The sequence below is a fragment of the Zingiber officinale genome, chromosome 5A (genome assembly GCF_018446385.1).
Source record: "Zingiber officinale cultivar Zhangliang chromosome 5A, Zo_v1.1, whole genome shotgun sequence".
Taxonomy (NCBI): Eukaryota; Viridiplantae; Streptophyta; class Magnoliopsida; order Zingiberales; family Zingiberaceae; genus Zingiber; species Zingiber officinale.
The window spans coordinates 138,390,452-138,408,803 of NC_055994.1; the positions used below are offsets into that span (position 1 = coordinate 138,390,452).

The window sequence follows — 18,352 nt, forward strand, 5'->3', positions numbered from 1 at the left end:
TTGGATGCTCGTTGGTAGAGTTCAAAATTCTGTGATTTCATAAGCTCGTGTTAAGCCTTGTAATTCTGGAGATTTTAGCAAAATTTACTTATTTATAATATCCATTAATGCGATGCGGAGTAGGGAGAGAAAAAGAGGAAGAAGGGTACTTAAATGTGTTTATTTAAAAGGGAAAATATGAAAATTTTGAGTTTTTAGGTTGTTTTCTAGTAAAAAAAAATGCAAATACCTATGTTATAAAATTGTAATAATAGAACCGAAACTACATTAACCATGAGATAGCTAGTTACTCTAGCCATGGCACATGCATAATCATAAGCTACATCATCAAAAAATGTTATGCTCTTCAGATTTTTATAGAGAAACTGTCTCAATTTGACTTCATTTGTTATATGTAAAAATTGTCAAATCCAAATTGGAGTTAGAACTCTTTTAGTCTGGATCAAACTCTGGATTTTTTATAAAAATATTGGTTTGCCGATTTTTTTTTGGGGGGGTTTTACATTTGTGAAAATGAAAAAACTAATCATTTTATTATATAAATAAAATACTATCTAACAAATCCTATTTTCTTATTCCTCAACGCTATGTCGTGCCTTTGATCAAGGACTTGTGAAGGGCACAAGAAGAAAGAGGCCAGTAATGAAAATAAAAATCACAATAATTTTTTTTTACATACACAATAGAACCTTAAGCCATTGTTGCTTTACAAGAAAAAAAATAGTACAAAGACGAAGAACAATTCTATAAAATGATGATGTGTGTTTTCTCTTATTTTGGGAAAAGGAAAAACTATACGACTTTAGCTCTGCAGGAGTGCTGGGATAAAAAATAGGATCCACACCTCGTGCTATTTGATTCTTCAAGGTATTCTTCTCAAATATGTTCTTTTCTGAAACCTCTAACAAATCTAATGACATGAATTCACATGATATAGGTGATGGCTATAGAGTTCATGATGTCTCCCATACTCTGTAATTTACACCTTCAGCAGCAACATTCCATCTCTTGGAGCCATTTGGTGGTTCATAATGTCCAGGCCCAATTTTGACTGCTACCTTTTCGTCAATCACAGCTGCGTAGACATCCCTCTCAGCTTTGGTAATCTTGAGCTGAGTCAATGCCAAGCAAACATGCCATGTGTAAAAGGTGAAGCGAACAAAACAAGATCTAGCTATCAACATGTACTGACACATCTCCACATGTAAAAACCCAGTCACAATTTAAGTTTTCATTCTAATGAATCTAAATCTTCGTTGGATACTCAACACAATGCAATAGAACAATATTGGAATGGAGAGTGATACATACCATACTCCGGCAATTGATCTTGTTCCGGTTTCTAATTGAGATCAGTTTAGAAATATCATGTTGGCAATGAGAGAAGATGTGGTCATAGAAGACTGCTGGTGTGCCAGGATGTGTGAGGATGTAAGCATATCCTTGCATCTCCTTTCCGGAAGGGAATCGCCAGTGACCCTGAGAAAGAATTGCAGCAAACCGTCACTGGGTTTTCGGTACAAGATGATACAAACATTGAGAATGTGAATAGAAGGATTATATTTTCTTCTCTTTATTAATAAGCTCTAAGGAAAATAATGATTCCATTTGACCCACGTACAAATGACTTGGCAATTTGTAATGGTTAATACCAGACGTCAACATACATCAGAAAATATTTATCAAATGTAATTTAAATATTTAAGTCAATGTCAGGATTAAATAAGATAATATTCCATGTGAAGTACTGGATCAAACTTCATACCTGAGTAGAACCCGTGTCATGGTTTTCTATAAAAGTAACAGCGCGAGATGGCCACCAACCTACAACTCCAGGTGGTTTTCCATGTTCATCGCACAATCGCCAGTACTCGCATCTCTCTAGAGCCTATAAGCAAAACATTAGAATTATGTGTAATTTCTTCAACAGCAATGTAAACACAGGGATGGAGGTGTGGATCAACAAAGTTGCAACTTAAACTTTTGTCATGTTTGAGAGGAATGCAGCAGGAAGCTGTAATATGAAATGTGATGCTGATGTAGGAACAAACATGCATAACCAACAACGGTAGATATTATTTGTTTAAGTTGCTATATCTCACGAGGTACGTATTTGTTCAAAATATCTACACTCATCAAGTTACATGAGAACCTAAATTGACATAAAATTGTCAAACAAGGGAATGGGGGAAAGGAATGAAATATGGAGAGAAAAAAATCTGAAAAAGTAAAGATGTGATCTTACCGTGTGAAGTATTCCTTTTGTTGTGACATCAAAGGCACCTGCAGTACCATTTGTAGCATTTATCCAGTCAATTATTCTCTGTCTATGAGCATCTTGATTGTGGTCCATCTCCCCATATGTATAACTTAGAGAGTCCCAGTACTCGCCCACAGCAAAATAAGGTTCAGATGCTTCTATGTAGTCCTTAACATAGCCACCCCAAAACCCACGAACAAAATCCAATCTCCAACCATCATATCCAACTTCTTTTCTGACAGTTTTAGAAAGAGCAAAATGAGAAAATAAGAACTACTTAATCTAATGCAAGATATGTTCCCCCCGTCTCCTTGTGTCAAAGAAGCATCAACTAGGTAACGGTAACATCTAAACACCTGTTCTACCATAGAACACATAAAATACCTTATAACCAGCTAGAACAACAGCACCAAATGACTGGATGGAAGAGAAAATTATCAACCCAAATAATGGTCTTCCCAAGTGCAATATACAATAAACTAGTCATTTTTAAACTAAGAATACAGGACAAAAATACAAGATAATCAACAAAGCCAAGGTTCATAAAGTGTGTATAACTGTACTTTTTTCCACCAAAATCAGACGATGCCATTTTAGTGACTTGTTTAATAATGAACTACTAAGTATTCAAGGCATAATAATGTGTCTATTCCACTTCTTAGTCAGATAAAAATACACCAAATGATCAAGGCATTTAATTAGCTCACGTGATGTTTGCAACCTTTACCCTGTTATTTGATACCAGCTAATTTTAATGATAGAGATAAAAATGCAAACATGAAGCTTGAGTTGCAGAATATTTATTTAGGTAATGAAATAATTGGAACCTCATACAAGATATAGAAATGATGCTAGTATTTGTTTTTTTAAAGAAAAATAAAAGACTGGACCAGTCCATTAATTTCACTTGCAACTGTTATAGATCAAATTGCAGGAACGGGGCAATTTTGCATGGACAAACACTATAAACTGCAGTAGCAGGGATTACCAAGCAAAGTATGAAGATCAAATTATACATCAACAAACCTTAACCAGCAAAGCCATTCCTTTAGATCATTCCTCACAAAATCTTGAGAGTGGTCAATATTTGGTGCAGCATGAAAACTATCTCCACTGCTTTTGTTTCCCCTACCCTGGAAAAAGAGGAAAGATGTCATGAATAATATGTTGAATGTATGATGTTTGATTATAACCATTAATTGTACTCCAACTATAATTATTATTGATACATAAATGGAAAACAGGGCAAGATTTTTGCCATTTGAAGCGTGTAGGTGGGAATAGTTACCAAAAGCTGTGTGCAAAGCTCCCGTTCTTATTGTTAAATTTATTTTCAATTTCATTCAATATACTATCATATTTCAAATAATAAATTCTTTTTGTTTAATCTTTGTGCGTGAGATGTTGTCTGCATGCTTCATTAATTTTGATATCAATTTCCGTGTGAGTTTCATTCAATTTTGGTGTTCCGCCAATTTGGTGTTGCAGCTTAATAATTTCTAATTCGATATTTGATACTTCACCTTCTCCTATGCTTCTCACAAATCCCTTCCATCCGATTGCCTACAAAACCTCCCCTTTCAAGATCCATTAATCTCATTGGCTCTCAAACCCATTTGTGTCTTTGCCTCCTTCCCTGGGCTTGGTTCCACCAAACACCTCCCCAACTGATGTTGACTCACCAAATAAGGTAAGAAGGTCAATGCAAACAAAGTACATAGATTTTTCACACATTAGAAGAGATGTCTAAAGAAGAATAAAATGAAGATATTATGCTCCGTGAAGAACAAAATTCAAATGGAGTTTTTGTTATTCCGAACACATTAGAAAGGGCAGCCTAATCAAAGACGTTGACAACTCGAATGGAGACAAGTTTTCCTTAGTAGAGGAGAATAATGCAAATTAGGAATATAGTTTTTAAAAGATTGTTTTGGTAAGATCTCTCTAGAACATACATTTTTAAAGATGGTTCCCAAGTTAATTGTTGTCCTATTTAAGATAATAGGAGAGTTTTGGTAGAAATTTACTTAATATCATTTGTACCTTTTTTTTGTTAGTTGATTTATTACGTTGCTCAATTGACTACTTTTATGAATACAATTATTTCTATCCTTAACTGTATTTTAATTCAAGAATTTTTTGGAAATAAATCCAGCATGAATTGAAGTCTACATTAACCATGGTTCTGTGTGCTACAACAAAACAGACAACGATAAGCTATATGCCACAACTATTTAGGATTGGCTACAAGAGAACTTGTTCCCTAGATTTGTGTGGATGAAGAAGAAACTCTACCACAAAATGTTAGAAGACTACAGATTGATAATTGGAAAAACAAATGCAAATGCAAGTGAATTAAGAGGGAAAAATGGAAATCAGAGTTTAAAGTTACAAAATAAGGATTTTATGAAGAAACTGAATTGTTTATACAGCAAATAAGAGCATTTTAAACATACAAAACATACCAAACTATCACAGTCAAAAAGTGTAAATACACTACTATGCCAACATTACATGAGACAGAATCTGCCAAATTCATTTCTATGTAAAAATTAGATGCACAATCTAACACATCTTCCAAATGAAAAATGTGAACATAACAAGCATTCTAAAGTATCATAAGTTCAATGTGTAGATTTCAGTAAAAAATAGGCACTTGGCAAATTGTTTAGCAATAAGCACGACCTGCAATTACCTGGAAATGAGGATCATCAGCAACAACAGCCCGGTCATCCCAATTCAAACGGCCGCCAAAAATGTTCCATACTCCGTTCTTATTCTGGTAGTGGGCACATCGATGGTTTAAGACAACATCACCAAGAACTTTGACACCAACTTCATGGAACCTCTTCACAAGTTGCTTCAGCTCGTCAATGTTTCCATATCTGAATGTTTCCAGCATGTGTACAATCAGCAATGCTCATTCTTTATCTGGTATGTACAACACAAATGACAAACAAGGCCTATGTTTGACAGTATTTTGTTTTTTACTCAGAATAATGGGCTTGAATTTAGGAATGATCATTTGCTAATGGTTCAATATCTCTATTTTGTAGGCTGAAATATTATTTCATTATTTCATGTATAGTGGCGTGCTCACAAAAAAAAATTCTAGTTCCAGAGAAATCATCCATGATAAAACAAGTCTATGTTGTTCATTCTCATATGAAAGCAAAAACCCTATATCTACTAATATTCCATTTATCAAACTACCACTACTACCCACGCAACCAACCTAAGTGAGTTCAACGAGAACATTTTCATTTCAACTATAACACGGAAAGCATTTTTCCCTGGAATATATTATACCTGGAATTTAACAGAAACAATAACAAACAAAGCTAACAATAACAACAAGCTGTGTCCTAAATATCTAAGGTTGGTTGCATAGATCTTGTCCATTCAGTGTGCACAATGTAAGCTAATATCACCAGTGATGCTCAGGTCATCTAAATCACTTTTAAATATACTAATTAAAATCTTCTTTGGCCTCTCCTTTACGCTAATCTCTTCAACCAAATCTGACTACACTTTGCTTAGAGTTTAATTTGTACCTGGAATCTAAATTATATAAATCCTTAGGCATGTAGCCTTCGGGAGAGACCGACTCTGTAGGTGGTGGTAGCCAGACTACCGTAAAACCTAGTGAAGACAACTCCACAGTCTTTGCACTAAGCTCGGCATACCATTTTCCTGATCTGTGAGACTCCCAGTTGAATCCTTGACACAGAATTTCATACCCAGAGCCTGTCCCTGAAGTCAATTCTACAGCAGGCTTCAACAGATCAGAATCAGTAACAGGCTCTGCATAACTTGGAATAGAGCTCCGGAAGATACTGTAAGCTTCTGCAGCCAATTTCTCAATTTCTTGTAGAATGCTTTCCTGTGCTTCCTTACTCTTTGCTCCTTTACTTCTTTCTGATGATATATCGCTTACTAAATTCTTTATTTCCTTGATAATTTCATAACTATATGTAACAGAATTATCTTTCTCTGCAGTGACTTGAGCTTGCCCTGTACTATCATTTACTAGTTCAGAAGTCTCAGTCCCTAATGCACTACCAAATTCAGCAAGTGAATTAATCACATTTCCAGTAGGGACAAAAAAATCAGCTCCCATGTTATTCAACCAGGTGTATTCATTAAGCTTCAGCACGAAAACTACAGCAGAAGTTTCTTCATCAATTGGAAACAATCCCCAATTACCTTGACCATCTTCTTTTGGCTGCAAGATAAATGATAATGTTTCTGAGTCTAGTGTACAAAGAAAAAAAAAATGTTATGCTCACTAATATGTGAAAAAAAATTAAATGGATCATTAGACAAAGTGTGGATAAAATTATGATTGTGACAATGTAAAAAATAATGTACATATTTAAGAGACAGTTAAGTTACCTAATTGAAGGGATGATCTAGAAACTATATATCCTATGTGCAAGAGTTGCAAACAACAATAAAAACATATTCTTGATTGTAATTCTCTGTTGTGCATTTAGCATCACAAGTGGCATCTATGCAATGAAGCAAAAAAAAAACAGACCTAGATTTCAAGAGCAATCTTAAATCTCTTTTCAAGCTAAAGGAACCAAGCAATCAAAATGATGATGATGATGATAATATAAACTCTCACTTCATAGAATAAAAAACTCATAGGTTAAATGTGCATCAATTATCTCTGAATAACAAATATAATATTGGAATAGAAATCATAAAAGAAGCCTATCTGATTTTAGTAAACATCAAAAGTAACTATTTTTACCTGCAACACAGTTTGAAGAGCCTTTTGCCGAAATATTTTAGTCCTTGGTGGATGTGGTGTAGTTGGAATTTCCCATTTTCTTCCATCCGCCTTACAGACACCCCAATGAACAACAACATCACCAGGTAAATCTGTGTCAAATTGTACAAATTTTTGATGTGTGTCCTCACTTCTTGTCAAAGAGACTGTCATAAAATTGCTAACAAACTCTTCCTTTAAGATGGGAAATTCTTTATTAAACCGAGCAATAATCCTATCATGCTTCAAAATTTTAGTATCTTTAGAATATTTTTGCTTGGAAGTGGACCCTTCAGCTTTCAACAGCATGCCAGGTATCTGGTTAAGAGCCCCTGAAAACAGAAAAAAATTAACATTGCCATTTAGCAAAGAGACGAACTGTTCAGCATCATCCTGCTCAAAGTAAATGAGTAAGAAATCTTAGACATGGAACAGATTAAAAATGGAGCCGCATATGCTGAACACATCAATAAGAAATAGGGAGAAACAAACAATTATCAATAATACCATAATACAAATTCCATAGTGTCATAAGGTCACTAAGACCAGGCAAGCAGATATCTTATCAATGTATCTGCATTGAAAATTAAGTAAAGAAATTGCAAATTGGCTGTTGAGTCATTTCAACAGTGATTGTTGCATTCATTATTCTTGCTTTTCCCAATCAGATACTAGTTATAGTCATATGAGAATCTGGCAGAGACCAACATAGACATTTGAGAAACCATGTAGTACAAATAAATGGCTTTACAATGTTTTACTATAAATGTCTTTACCATGTTTTACCAAATCCCAATATACAACTTATTGAGACAACATAAATCTTAATGAAACCAATGTTGAAGACTCCCCTCATGTCCTTGAAGCTTCACCTAAAAATAGGAACCTGCTATAATTACATATCGTAGTCATAATAATCTTGTGGTATAAGTACCTCGTGCAAATACTAAAGCACTCCTAAGAGAGTAGTCCTTGATTGATCTCCCTGTGTTTGGTTTCTTAACAGTCAGTACACTCTCTATATGTGTGGAAAAACAGTTGGATTAGACCAAAAAAAAAAAATGTGACCGGACCACATACTACAATGTAAAATTATCACTAAATAATACAGCACTTTATATATGACAGTAGGCAACAATGAAAGAGAATAATAAATTTTCCTAAGAGCATGCCCTGAATGTCCTGAAAACATAAATTGTTACTCACCGCATTACATATAATAATTGTTTGACGCAATGGATGAGCAAAGTTATGGGTTCAATTAAATGGGCGATAGGAATTTCTTTGACCTTCTGCATAGTACTATGATGATTATGAGAAGCCACTAAATGAAAGTTATGGGTTCAATTAAATGGGCGATAGGAATTTCTTTGACCTTCTGCATAGTATTATGATGATTATGAGAAGCCACTAAATGAAAGTTATGTGTTCAATTAAATGGGAGATAGGAATTTCTTCGAGCTTCTGCATAGTATTATGATGATTATGAGAAGACTTAGAAGAATTTACAGCTGCTTCTTTGCCATAGGTTGACTTGCAAAAGAACTTAAGTGTCATTCAGTGCGATAATGTATGTAGGATGATAAAACTTTGCTCATACAAATATAAATATTATTAGAGTTTTAGCTTACTAATGGCCCTATCTCTATGCCTTGAGATTAAAATAGAATTTTTCTAGAAAATAGTTAAGTAGCAGCTCGACAAGATATATATTGAGAGGTATAAGTATTGCCACCTGGCCATATACTGAAGCCTCGGCTTCCATCTACGGTGTTGCCCCCATTACTAGAATCTGTGAATGAAATTCTGAAATCCCTCCCCTTGTGTTGAAACCATGCCCCTGTTTCTTCTTCCTGTCAGTTGACATAGACATTTATAAAGTACCTCAGAAGAACATAGCAAAAGTTACTCATGAAACTACCGAGTTTCAACAGGACATCTACTGTACATCTGAAGAACCCATCTAATTTTTAATCTGGTAAGTTAGATGTGCAACTTTGCTGTGCAAGCATGTCGTACCTTTAAAACAAAATGAATAGCTGAAATTGGGATATTGCTATCAAAATCAATCTGTGCTTCATAGATTATATGCCCTTCCGACAAAGATGTTCCTTTCTTTAAAGGGGTTTCAATTGCATAATCCTGGTAATAGCCAATGCTGTTAACTCCATCAGAATATTCAAGTAGATAAGGAGGGGCTGTGAAGTTAAGAAAAGAGATACCTTAATCACGACAGAATCAGGCGGTCTCATTTCAGGAGGAGGTTGGTCCCATTCACTACAAATATGCAGAAGTAAAATCATATCTTGCTGTAAAGCTATCTTTTTGTGCATAGCACGCAACAATTAAATATACACACAAATCACAGCAACAATATTTGATCAAACCGTTAGTCTGAATTCCAGTTGATGTGTTCAAAAAGGAAACAACAGTTCAAGACGGATTATAAAGCTGTGTTAGCACAAGTATGTGCACTTTAACAAAATTTTGAAAACCGAATGCCTAAAGTTAGAAAATATCCAGTGCAAAAGTCTGAAATTGCAAAACAACAAAAAGACGCCGAAAGTTAGAAGATATCAAATGGAAAATTCTGAAATTGCAAAATAAGTAAAAGTTAAAAGATGCAGCACTCAAATAGTAAAGCAGTGTTAGGAGAGATGTCAATTCCTCGTTGTCAGATGATCTGATAAAAATTGGCAGCAGTTGAACTCCATAATTAAATAAAAGCCAACTCAGAAACAGTACGTTCTTAACTTAACCATGGACAAAGCTTATCTGAAGTGCATAAAGAAAATCGTTCCTTTGTGTGCGACTGAAGAAAACATCAGTACTTTAAATAGAAAGAAGAAACAAGGAAGTCCATAGAAAAGGCAAGAGACTAGCAAAAAAAGAAACGCTTAAAAAATTAATTGTGAAAAGCTTGCCTTCCAAGATCATCGCAATAGCTTACTCCCCAGTGTAGAATCCACTTCCCTTCCAAATTACAACCGACATTCAACCTCCATTTGGACGCATTCCCGTCTTCCACTACTGGATCCAATCTCACTATTATTTTTCCCTCCTCCTATCATCGACCAATTAAAATAAAAAATCAAAAAGGTACTAAAAGTTCATCAAAGGAGGATAGCCAAACAAACGGAAAAATCGTCCTTTGCCAGAGGATTCATTTCCATTTGGTTAGAAAACAACAAAAAAAAAATCAAACTAACCGTTTGTGGCCGCTTCAAGGGGAAGGTCTCCGTGAACAATAATTTGGCCTCATCGACGTCAGCGAGGGAGGGCGTCTGGGTAGCGCCAGAGCTGACGATTGGGCGAGTCCGCTTCCGATCATCCTTGGAGGACTTGGAGCAACAGATAGATCGGAAGACGGGTCTCGGTCGGCAAATCTGGCGCCCGAGAAACGATCGCCGCTTCCATCGGGGGATTACTCCGGGGGTCTCCTGAGGAGGCCGGTGGAGGACGGGCTTCCAATGAACAAGCGCCATCTAGCGATGAAGATTGAGCATAGACAGAGAAGAAGAAGGAGAAAAAGAAGAGGATCGAAGGAGAGATTTTTTAGGCGAAGTGAAATGCGAGCCACGAGAAGCTCGTAGAAATAGGGTTTGAGGATATTCCTGGTTTCTACGCGCAAGTGGAGTCAGCAGTGGCACAAAGAGATCAGAGCAGCGTGCAAGTGGATCCTCATTCTTACACGTGGCCTCCCACTCGACAAAACGGTTGCTTGGACGGGATCCGAGATGAGCAGTGTGGCGGTGCCAAATAATTGGCGGGATGCTGAGGAAGCGTATACAAGTTGGATGCGGCCAATCGCGTTGCGTGGAGTCACATGCAATACATTGGGAACGTAACGTAACGGAGCGCTATTTTCTACGTAACGCTCGACACGGTTGATTTGATGTTTCAACCGGTTAAACCGGTTGCATCAGTCCACCTAAAATCTCCGAGGAGGGGAAATTAAAGCTAAACCGGTTATGTTTGTGCTTAGTCGGCTCGCTTACATTGTGTTGCCACATAGACATTGGATAGTCTTGGTCAATTGATTGAACCATGTATTTTTGAACTTTAATATTAATTTTTCTATGGATAATCGATTGAACCAAATCTTTGGTCAAATAAAACTGTGAAAAAATAATTTTTCAAAGAGACATTAGAAGTGGTGTGATGATAAGACAGGACTCATCTTGTGGGGATAATTGTCGTGGTAGAAGTTAAAGGTAAGACGATCAACGCTCAGATAACATCGGTCGATTAGACGAGCATGTTCCGATCAGAAGGAGAAGGTCTCAATTCATCGTCGCCTTCGACACGAGGAGGAGTCAAACGACCAACACTCAATGAAGTAGGAGACGATGTGCAAAAGTCGAGCCAAGCGACTACTCCGCTCGGCGAGGCAACAGGACTTGACATTGGCACAATAGAGCTTCGGTTGAGCGGCTACCCCACTCAGTGAGGCAGCAGGACTTGGCATTGGCAGAGCGGAATTTTTGTCGAGCTGCTACCCCACTCGGTCTGGCAGTAGAACGAACACAAATATAGTAAAATACGGTCGAGCGGACGTGGCTCAAGCACGGTCGGGTTCCGACCGAGCGGACAAGATATAGGAACAGTGAAGTTCCGGCCGAGCAGCCAAGCCGCTCGACCTAGCAGTGTACTCTCTCTGGTATCCATCGATATCCCTTTGAGAGTTAGTACTCGCTCGGTCGTGCATGGACAGCCAAAAGATTGTACGGAAGCTTCCACTGTCACTTCAGATATATACTCGACCTGTTAAGGTACTGTGTCAAGGACACTTTACTGACAAGTCTTTTCAGGGATGGGCGGGACCTTTCAAGATCGTGTAAAAGCTCCGTTCGGGGCGCTTACTATGTGGAGGATGAGGGGGGAAGGCAGCTCGAAAGGACGTGGAGCGCAAATCATCTTCAACCCTACAGGGCTGGATGAGAGGTGCATGAGTGAATACGTGTATTTTTGTATGTCTCCCGAACGCAGGGTAAAATATGAATAAAAAGCAAAGGCATCTTGAGATGCGTCTCCCTCAATGGTCGAGCAACGACATTAAACCCTGGTCTAAGTCAACGGTCGAACGGCGACCTTAAACCCTAATCTACGTCAACGGTCGAGCGACGACCTTAGACCTTGTCTACGTTAACGGTCAAGCGACGACCTTAAACCCTGGTCTACGTCAACGATCGAGCGACGACCTTAAACCTTGATCTACGTTAACGGTTGAACGGCGACCTTAAACTCTAGTCAATATTAACGGTCGAGCGGCGACCTTAAACTCTAGTCGACATTAACGGTCGAACGACGACATTAAACCCTAGTCTTCGCCTAGTTCACGTCAACGGTCGAGCGATGACCTTAAACCCATGTCTACATCAACGGTCGAGTGGCGACCTTAAATCTAGTGTTTGCCTAATCTACGTCAACGGTCGAGCGGCGACCTTAAACTCTAGTCGACATCAACGGTCGAGTGGAGACCTTAAACCCCAGTCTCTGCCTAGTTTACGTCAACGGTCGAGCGACAACCTTAAACCCGGGTCTACATCAACAGTCGAACGGCGACCTTAAATCCCAGTGTCCACCTAATTTTTCTCAACAGTCGAGCGACGACCTTAAACCCTTGGCTCAGTGAGCGGGCAAGCGTCGATGAATACCCGACTGTGAACTCGGGCTACTTAAAAGCTCGAAGTCTTCAAAATACAATGATCGTCCGAGACTATTCTTCAAAATACTCCCAAGACCGATCGGAAGGTCGCAAAATCATAATGAACTCTGAAGATAAAAAGGATCGATTAGCTGGATAGACTAATCGTGGACGATCGAAGGAGTCATGAGGCCACGAGTTGAAAAAACAAATACAAAGAGATCAAGCTTGGCCGAACGGACGAGCATTCATTAAAACTTCAAAAATTTTACAGGGAGGAACTCTCAACCTCACTCAAGGTAATCTAAAGCGTCATTAATTAACGATGTGATAAGTTTGTCCCGACTAATGATGTTGTTAGTCAGAGCTGCCGACAGGTAGTCTCCCTCTCTGAGTTGGTCGATCGTCTTGTCGATCTCTAGGTCGAACAGGCGAAGTGCCCGGTTGGCAACTTTGTCGTTGAAAGCGTCCGAGCGGATGTAGTTCTTCTTCATAGTCTCGAAGCAACTAACCTTGGCATCTCGGTAAGTCTTCAAAGTTGCTCGGAAGGCCTCCAACTCGTCCTTCGCGGTGGCCAGCGCATTATCTTTGATGGAGAGTTGGCCGCGAAGGGCAGCTTCTTCGTCCGATCGACTGTTCCACTCGGCGAGCAGAAAATCCTCAGCTTCCTTGAGATTCTTGGCGAGAGTCCGGGCCTCGTTATTCTTTAGGTCGAGGTTTTCGATGGCCCAAAGCTTCCTCGCATTAGCCGACTCGATCTTAGTGTCGAAGGTGCGGACCTGTTTGTTGAGTCGAGCCAGCAGAGTGGCATGCTCTGTGCTTTTTCTCCGCTCGGCTTCTAGCAGCTGGTTGCTCTTCTCCAGGTCGGCCCTCAGCTTAGCCACTGCAACAATCGTCTGCTGCTGAGAGGAGGATGTCTGGCCGCTCGATGCTTTCAGTTTCTTCACTTCCTCCTCAAAAAATACGAGCCTTTGTCACATAGTCAGACTCCCCACCTAGTACTACAAACAACAAAGAGAACATAAGAGCCGATCGGAAATAAACTATGAAAATGCAACACTTACCCCAGTAGACATCTGGGTGTGGCTATCCGCAAGCGCCTCGGAGGCATCATCGCTGCACGGGCCCGAGTATCAGCCCATATTTGGGTGAGCGACCCTTGGATGATTATTTGGTGCTCAGGAGCTCGAGATTCAGTGCTAGATTCGTGCCACTCCTCAATCGATAGATGCAGTACCGCCGTTATATGGCACTGGCCGCTTGGGGATGATTGTGCAGATGTTGCTCGCCTAGACGGCTGAGATGAGGACGCCGGACGGATACCAGATTTTTTGGCCTTCGATTTTGGTGGTATGAAGGCCACTGGCGGCGCAGACTGTTCCCTGGGGTAGACCGGACAAGGAGGGCGTCTGATCAGACAACGTAGAAGCTGCCATCTCTTAAACTAGAGCGGGGGTCAAAGTCTCAACCTGCTTGGCGGACCGCATCGTTGAGGAAGTGGAGCGCGACGATGTCTCCGCCCGACGCCTCTTGTGCCTGATCAGTGGCTCTCCTGAGGACGCTGAGCCTGACACCCCCTTAACCTGGACGACCGGTTGTCGTTCAGAGGGAGGGCGTAATCCACTAGCCGCTCCACCACTCGCCAAGACTGGAGTCGCCTCACTCTCATCTTGGGGGTCTTCTTGAGAGCCGACCAGCTGAAGGTCGTGGCTCTCTAACTCCTCCGCAGCAGCCGCATTGATCGCGGCGTTCGCAAGTTTAGCCTTGTCGGACAGACACGCTCGTAGCATGACTTCGGCTGCAAAAGAGAAAGAAAAATCAGCTAGAATCAAAGGAAAGAGTACAAAAGTTGCATACCTAGGTTAAATAGAAGCCGGGTGTAGATCGGACTCAGGCCAACGATATAGAGGACACCCTCCAGTAGTAACTTGTGGATGTCGTACTTCTAACCAGCCAATATGGAAGCTGTGTTGAGGTAGTCCGATCGACTCTTATACTGTTTCAAGGGAGGTTGGATCACTACTTCGAGCTGCCAGTGGGTCAGGATCGGAAGTCCGGTCGCTTGGGAAGACGTACAAAAAAAATATTTCCTCCAATGCTTGTTGGAGGTCGACATATTGTTAAAGAAAACTAAGCTCACTCGGACTTGGAAAAGAAAAGTCCCCAGCTCGGATAATTTCGGATAATAAAATTAATGAAAAATCTGGGGGAGTGAGAAGAATGTTGTATAGGCGGAACAGGATCACTACCTCGCATAACAGCCGAAAGGAGTTCGACACTAGTTAATGAAGGGAGATACAGAAGTACTTATATACGGCAAGAAAGAAGGGATGAATAGGAGATTGTGGATCGGCGGTAAACTGATCCCTAAAGAAGCAAATGCAGCCGGGTGGCGGAGAATTTGGCCAATCGGAAGGAGAAGGGAGGGCAACTTTATAGCCAGGAGGAAACTCAAATGCGGCTGTCAAACTCTCAGCATTGCCGGCGTCAAACCTAGACTCAGTAGAGGTATATCAGAGCCTAAGGACGCCCACAGGCAGCTGTGAAGAGCTTGCCATCAAAACTAAAGTTCAACAGAAAACAGGGAAGAAAGGCAACTCGGAAAAAAGGACTCCGTAAGCAACGAACAGCTTCGATCGAAGGAAGACGAGGGCTTAGATAGATTGTCAGAGAAAAGACAATGGAGCAAAGCGCTGCAAAGACGACGACGACGAGAGGCTTGTAGACAAAGACTAAGACGACGACGCAGAGTGAAGGAGACGTAGGTAGGCGATGCTTATAAACCCCGGGGTCGGCCAACCGGAGTCGTCCGATCTAGGTCGCAGAAATCCAAGCAAAGATTAGATCATTGAATTTAAACCACCAAACGTCACATCGATATTCTATCACGTTAAGCATGCGGCGGCAGTGAGCGCGACATGTGGCGCATCGCCACAGGCCGATATTTAATGGGGGCAACTAAAAGGCATAAGGGCGCGCTCAACCATAATGCGAAAAGATTTGTACGATTTCCCAGAAATCTGGGTGATGTAAGCTAGGATAGCACTCACCCAGAGAAGCCCAAGAAAAAATTACCAAGTGCGAATGCTCGTTGTACCGATCGGCTTAAGGGGATAGAACTATGGTCGATCGACAATCCTTAATAGGTCGATCAACAAAGAGTGATCACATAGCCGACCGTTGGGTCATGTTAGTCCGATCAGAGGACAAGAACTGTCGAAGCCGATCGGGTGAAAAGCTTCACATACAACTTTGTTTAGTCAATCGGACTTACAGCCTCCTTCGACTAGACATGAGGGAGAGACAAGTGATGCGGTGATAAGGCGGGGCCCACCCTGCGAGGGATAGTTGTCGTTGTGGAGGTCAAAGTCAAGACGATCAACGCTCAAATAGTATCGGCCGATCGGGCGAGCATGCCTCGACCGGGGGGAGAAGGTCCGGATCCGCCGCTGCCTTCAACACAGGGAGGAGTCAAACGACCGACACTTAATGGAGTAGGAGATGATGTGCAGAAGCCGAGCCAAGCGGTTACCTCACTCAGCGAGGCAGCAGGATTTGACATTGGCACAATAGAGCTTCGGCAGAGCGGCTACCTCACTAGGTGAGGCAGCAGGACTTGGCAGTGGCAGAGCGAAACTTCTGCCGAGCTGCTACCCCACTCGGCCTGGCAGTAGGACGAACACAAATATAGTGAAATACGGTCGAGCGGACGTGGCTCAAGCACGGTCGGGTTCCGGCCGAGCGGCCAGCCCGCTCAGCCTAGCAACGTACTCTCTCTGATATTCGTCGATATCCCTTTGGGAGTTAGTACCGCCGACACTGAGCATGAATAGCCAGAAGATCGTACGGCGGAAGCTTCCACTGTCACTTCAGAGATATGCTTGGTCTGTTAAGGTACCGTGTCAGGGACACTTTACTGACAAGTCTTTTTAGGGAAACTTGGGGAAGCGTGCTCACCTTTGGAAGCGTGCACGCGTGTTACAGGAGCTATATGTAAAGGGGGGTCCAAGCATTGACAGAGGTATGCAATATTCACTGTTTGCGCTACAATTTTCTTGTCACTCCACCTTATACTTCATCGTCGGTGATTGATTTGAGCGTTAGAGGGCCAACGCCAGGATCTCTTCTCTGGCTCGGTACTGACATCATCTATGTTATAGGTCAGAGCTAAGTCTATAGGTGATTAACGAAAACGTCATATCTTTGATATTCCATCTTTTCAATTTTCGGATCGATCAAAAAATATATGTATATAAATTAGGACAAAAATTAGAAGTATGCCTTTGATTGTATCATCGTATCGATACTCTTTTTGATTTTTGTTTTTTTTAAAAGGACGCTTGGTATAATTAAAACAGCATGGCTAACCTCAAATACATCTTCAATCGATTTTGATTGATTACTAGGTTAGTTTTAAATTTAAACTCTGACCCGATTGGGTGGGTTAAAATGATACGTCCCTTCGAATTCTTCTTACTACTACTTTGAAATCTATCCAAAATCTCTAGCTCACTCATCTCATTCTATTTTTTCGATCAACTCCACCACATCACTTGTCTATTTTCACTTCGGCTTGATCCTGGGAGTTATGGTGTCATGATAAGATATTCAGATTATCATTCAGATACTCATAGTTCGAACCCTAGCTACGACATATTTACAAGAATTTTTCTTCTAAATGGGGGTGTAACCAAAAGGATGCTGGGCTTCTGAACTGACCACCGCGTGCGCTTTCCGATTTACCCTGATCGTCGGTGGGAAACTTTCGTGGGACAGAGTCGGTCACCCCAGAGATAATCAATAAGATTAATTGGGATTATCATTTTTTTTTTATATTATCGCTTCGCCTTGTCCCCAGGCTATGGTACCGCGATAGGATATCCAGATTATCATCCAAAAATCTACAGTTTGATCCCCAGCTATGATACTAGGCTTTTGGACTGGCCACCATATGCACTTCTCAATTTATCTTAGTGACTAATAGAAAATTTTCATGGAATCAAATTGATCATCTAAAAAATAGTCAATGAGATTAACTGAAATTACTATTTTTTTATTATCGCTTTGACTTCCTCTTTTATTGATTTCTCATCATATACGGGCAAACTTTTTAGGATTTATCTAAAACTATTGAGAAAAAAATTATTCTTAATTTTTAATTTTCACTTAACATAAACATTATATCAATTATGAAATTATAACTATTATAATATCATAACAATTATAATTTTTTAGCGTCTACAATATAAAATTGATTTATTAATCTAACATTCATGTTATAATAGCAATAACATTATAGCTATCATATTATTGTGACATTTAATAATTATTACAATACAGGCTTAATATATTTATCTAATACTCCTATTATAGTAATTAGGACTTCATAATTATTATAATTCAAACTTGATTTATTAATACAATATTCATGTTGCCATAGTTTATATGGCTACAACACGAATTATAACTTTTACACCGTAAACATATCATAGAAGTAATGAAAATTAAAAACTAAGAAATCAAAAGGGCACCAAGGAGAAACCAAGAATAAAGTTTTTTCATATATGTTTGATAGTTTAGACAAATCCTAAAGCTCGACAGAGACAAATTAGGTTATACATGAAAAGAAATTCCAAGTTGATCAAATAAAAAATAAGTAGATAAAGAG

The 18,352-nt window shown here is 39.9% G+C and overlaps 1 protein-coding gene across 2 annotated transcripts; it reads right to left on the reverse strand.

Moving 5' to 3' along the window:
• Positions 1-643: 643 nt before the first annotated feature.
• Positions 644-10,636, reverse strand: LOC121982072 (alpha-amylase 3, chloroplastic-like). Of its 2 annotated transcripts, none has more exons than XM_042534949.1 (13): positions 10,247-10,636; positions 9,962-10,101; positions 9,260-9,314; positions 9,057-9,179; positions 8,770-8,890; positions 7,020-7,369; positions 5,815-6,485; positions 4,956-5,145; positions 3,287-3,393; positions 2,246-2,495; positions 1,766-1,888; positions 1,312-1,479; positions 644-1,112 (listed from the first exon to the last, which is right to left on the reverse strand). In XM_042534949.1, exons 1-13 carry the CDS (start codon positions 10,520-10,522, stop codon positions 954-956), a joined length of 2,733 nt encoding a protein of 910 aa, XP_042390883.1. In that variant the 5' UTR covers positions 10,523-10,636; the 3' UTR covers positions 644-953. The 2 variants fall into 2 exon arrangements, with proteins under 2 accessions (XP_042390883.1, XP_042390884.1); XM_042534950.1 differs by having other exon boundaries at positions 8,773-8,890; positions 10,247-10,635.
• Between the last annotated feature and the right edge of the window lie 7,716 nt (positions 10,637-18,352).

Bases quoted from the DNA above. Each gene is read 5' to 3' on its own strand.
- LOC121982072 (XM_042534949.1), bottom strand. From the start codon at position 10,522: ATGGCGCTTGTTCATTGGAAGCCCGTCCTCCACCGGCCTCCTCAGGAG. The intron at 2,496-3,286 runs GTTTGTTGATGT...TAAAACTGTCAG, and splicing joins GAATGGCTTTGCTGGTTAAG to AAAAGAAGTTGGATATGATG. The intron at 1,113-1,311 runs GTATGTATCACT...GCATTGACTCAG, and splicing joins AGATCAATTGCCGGAGTATG to CTCAAGATTACCAAAGCTGA.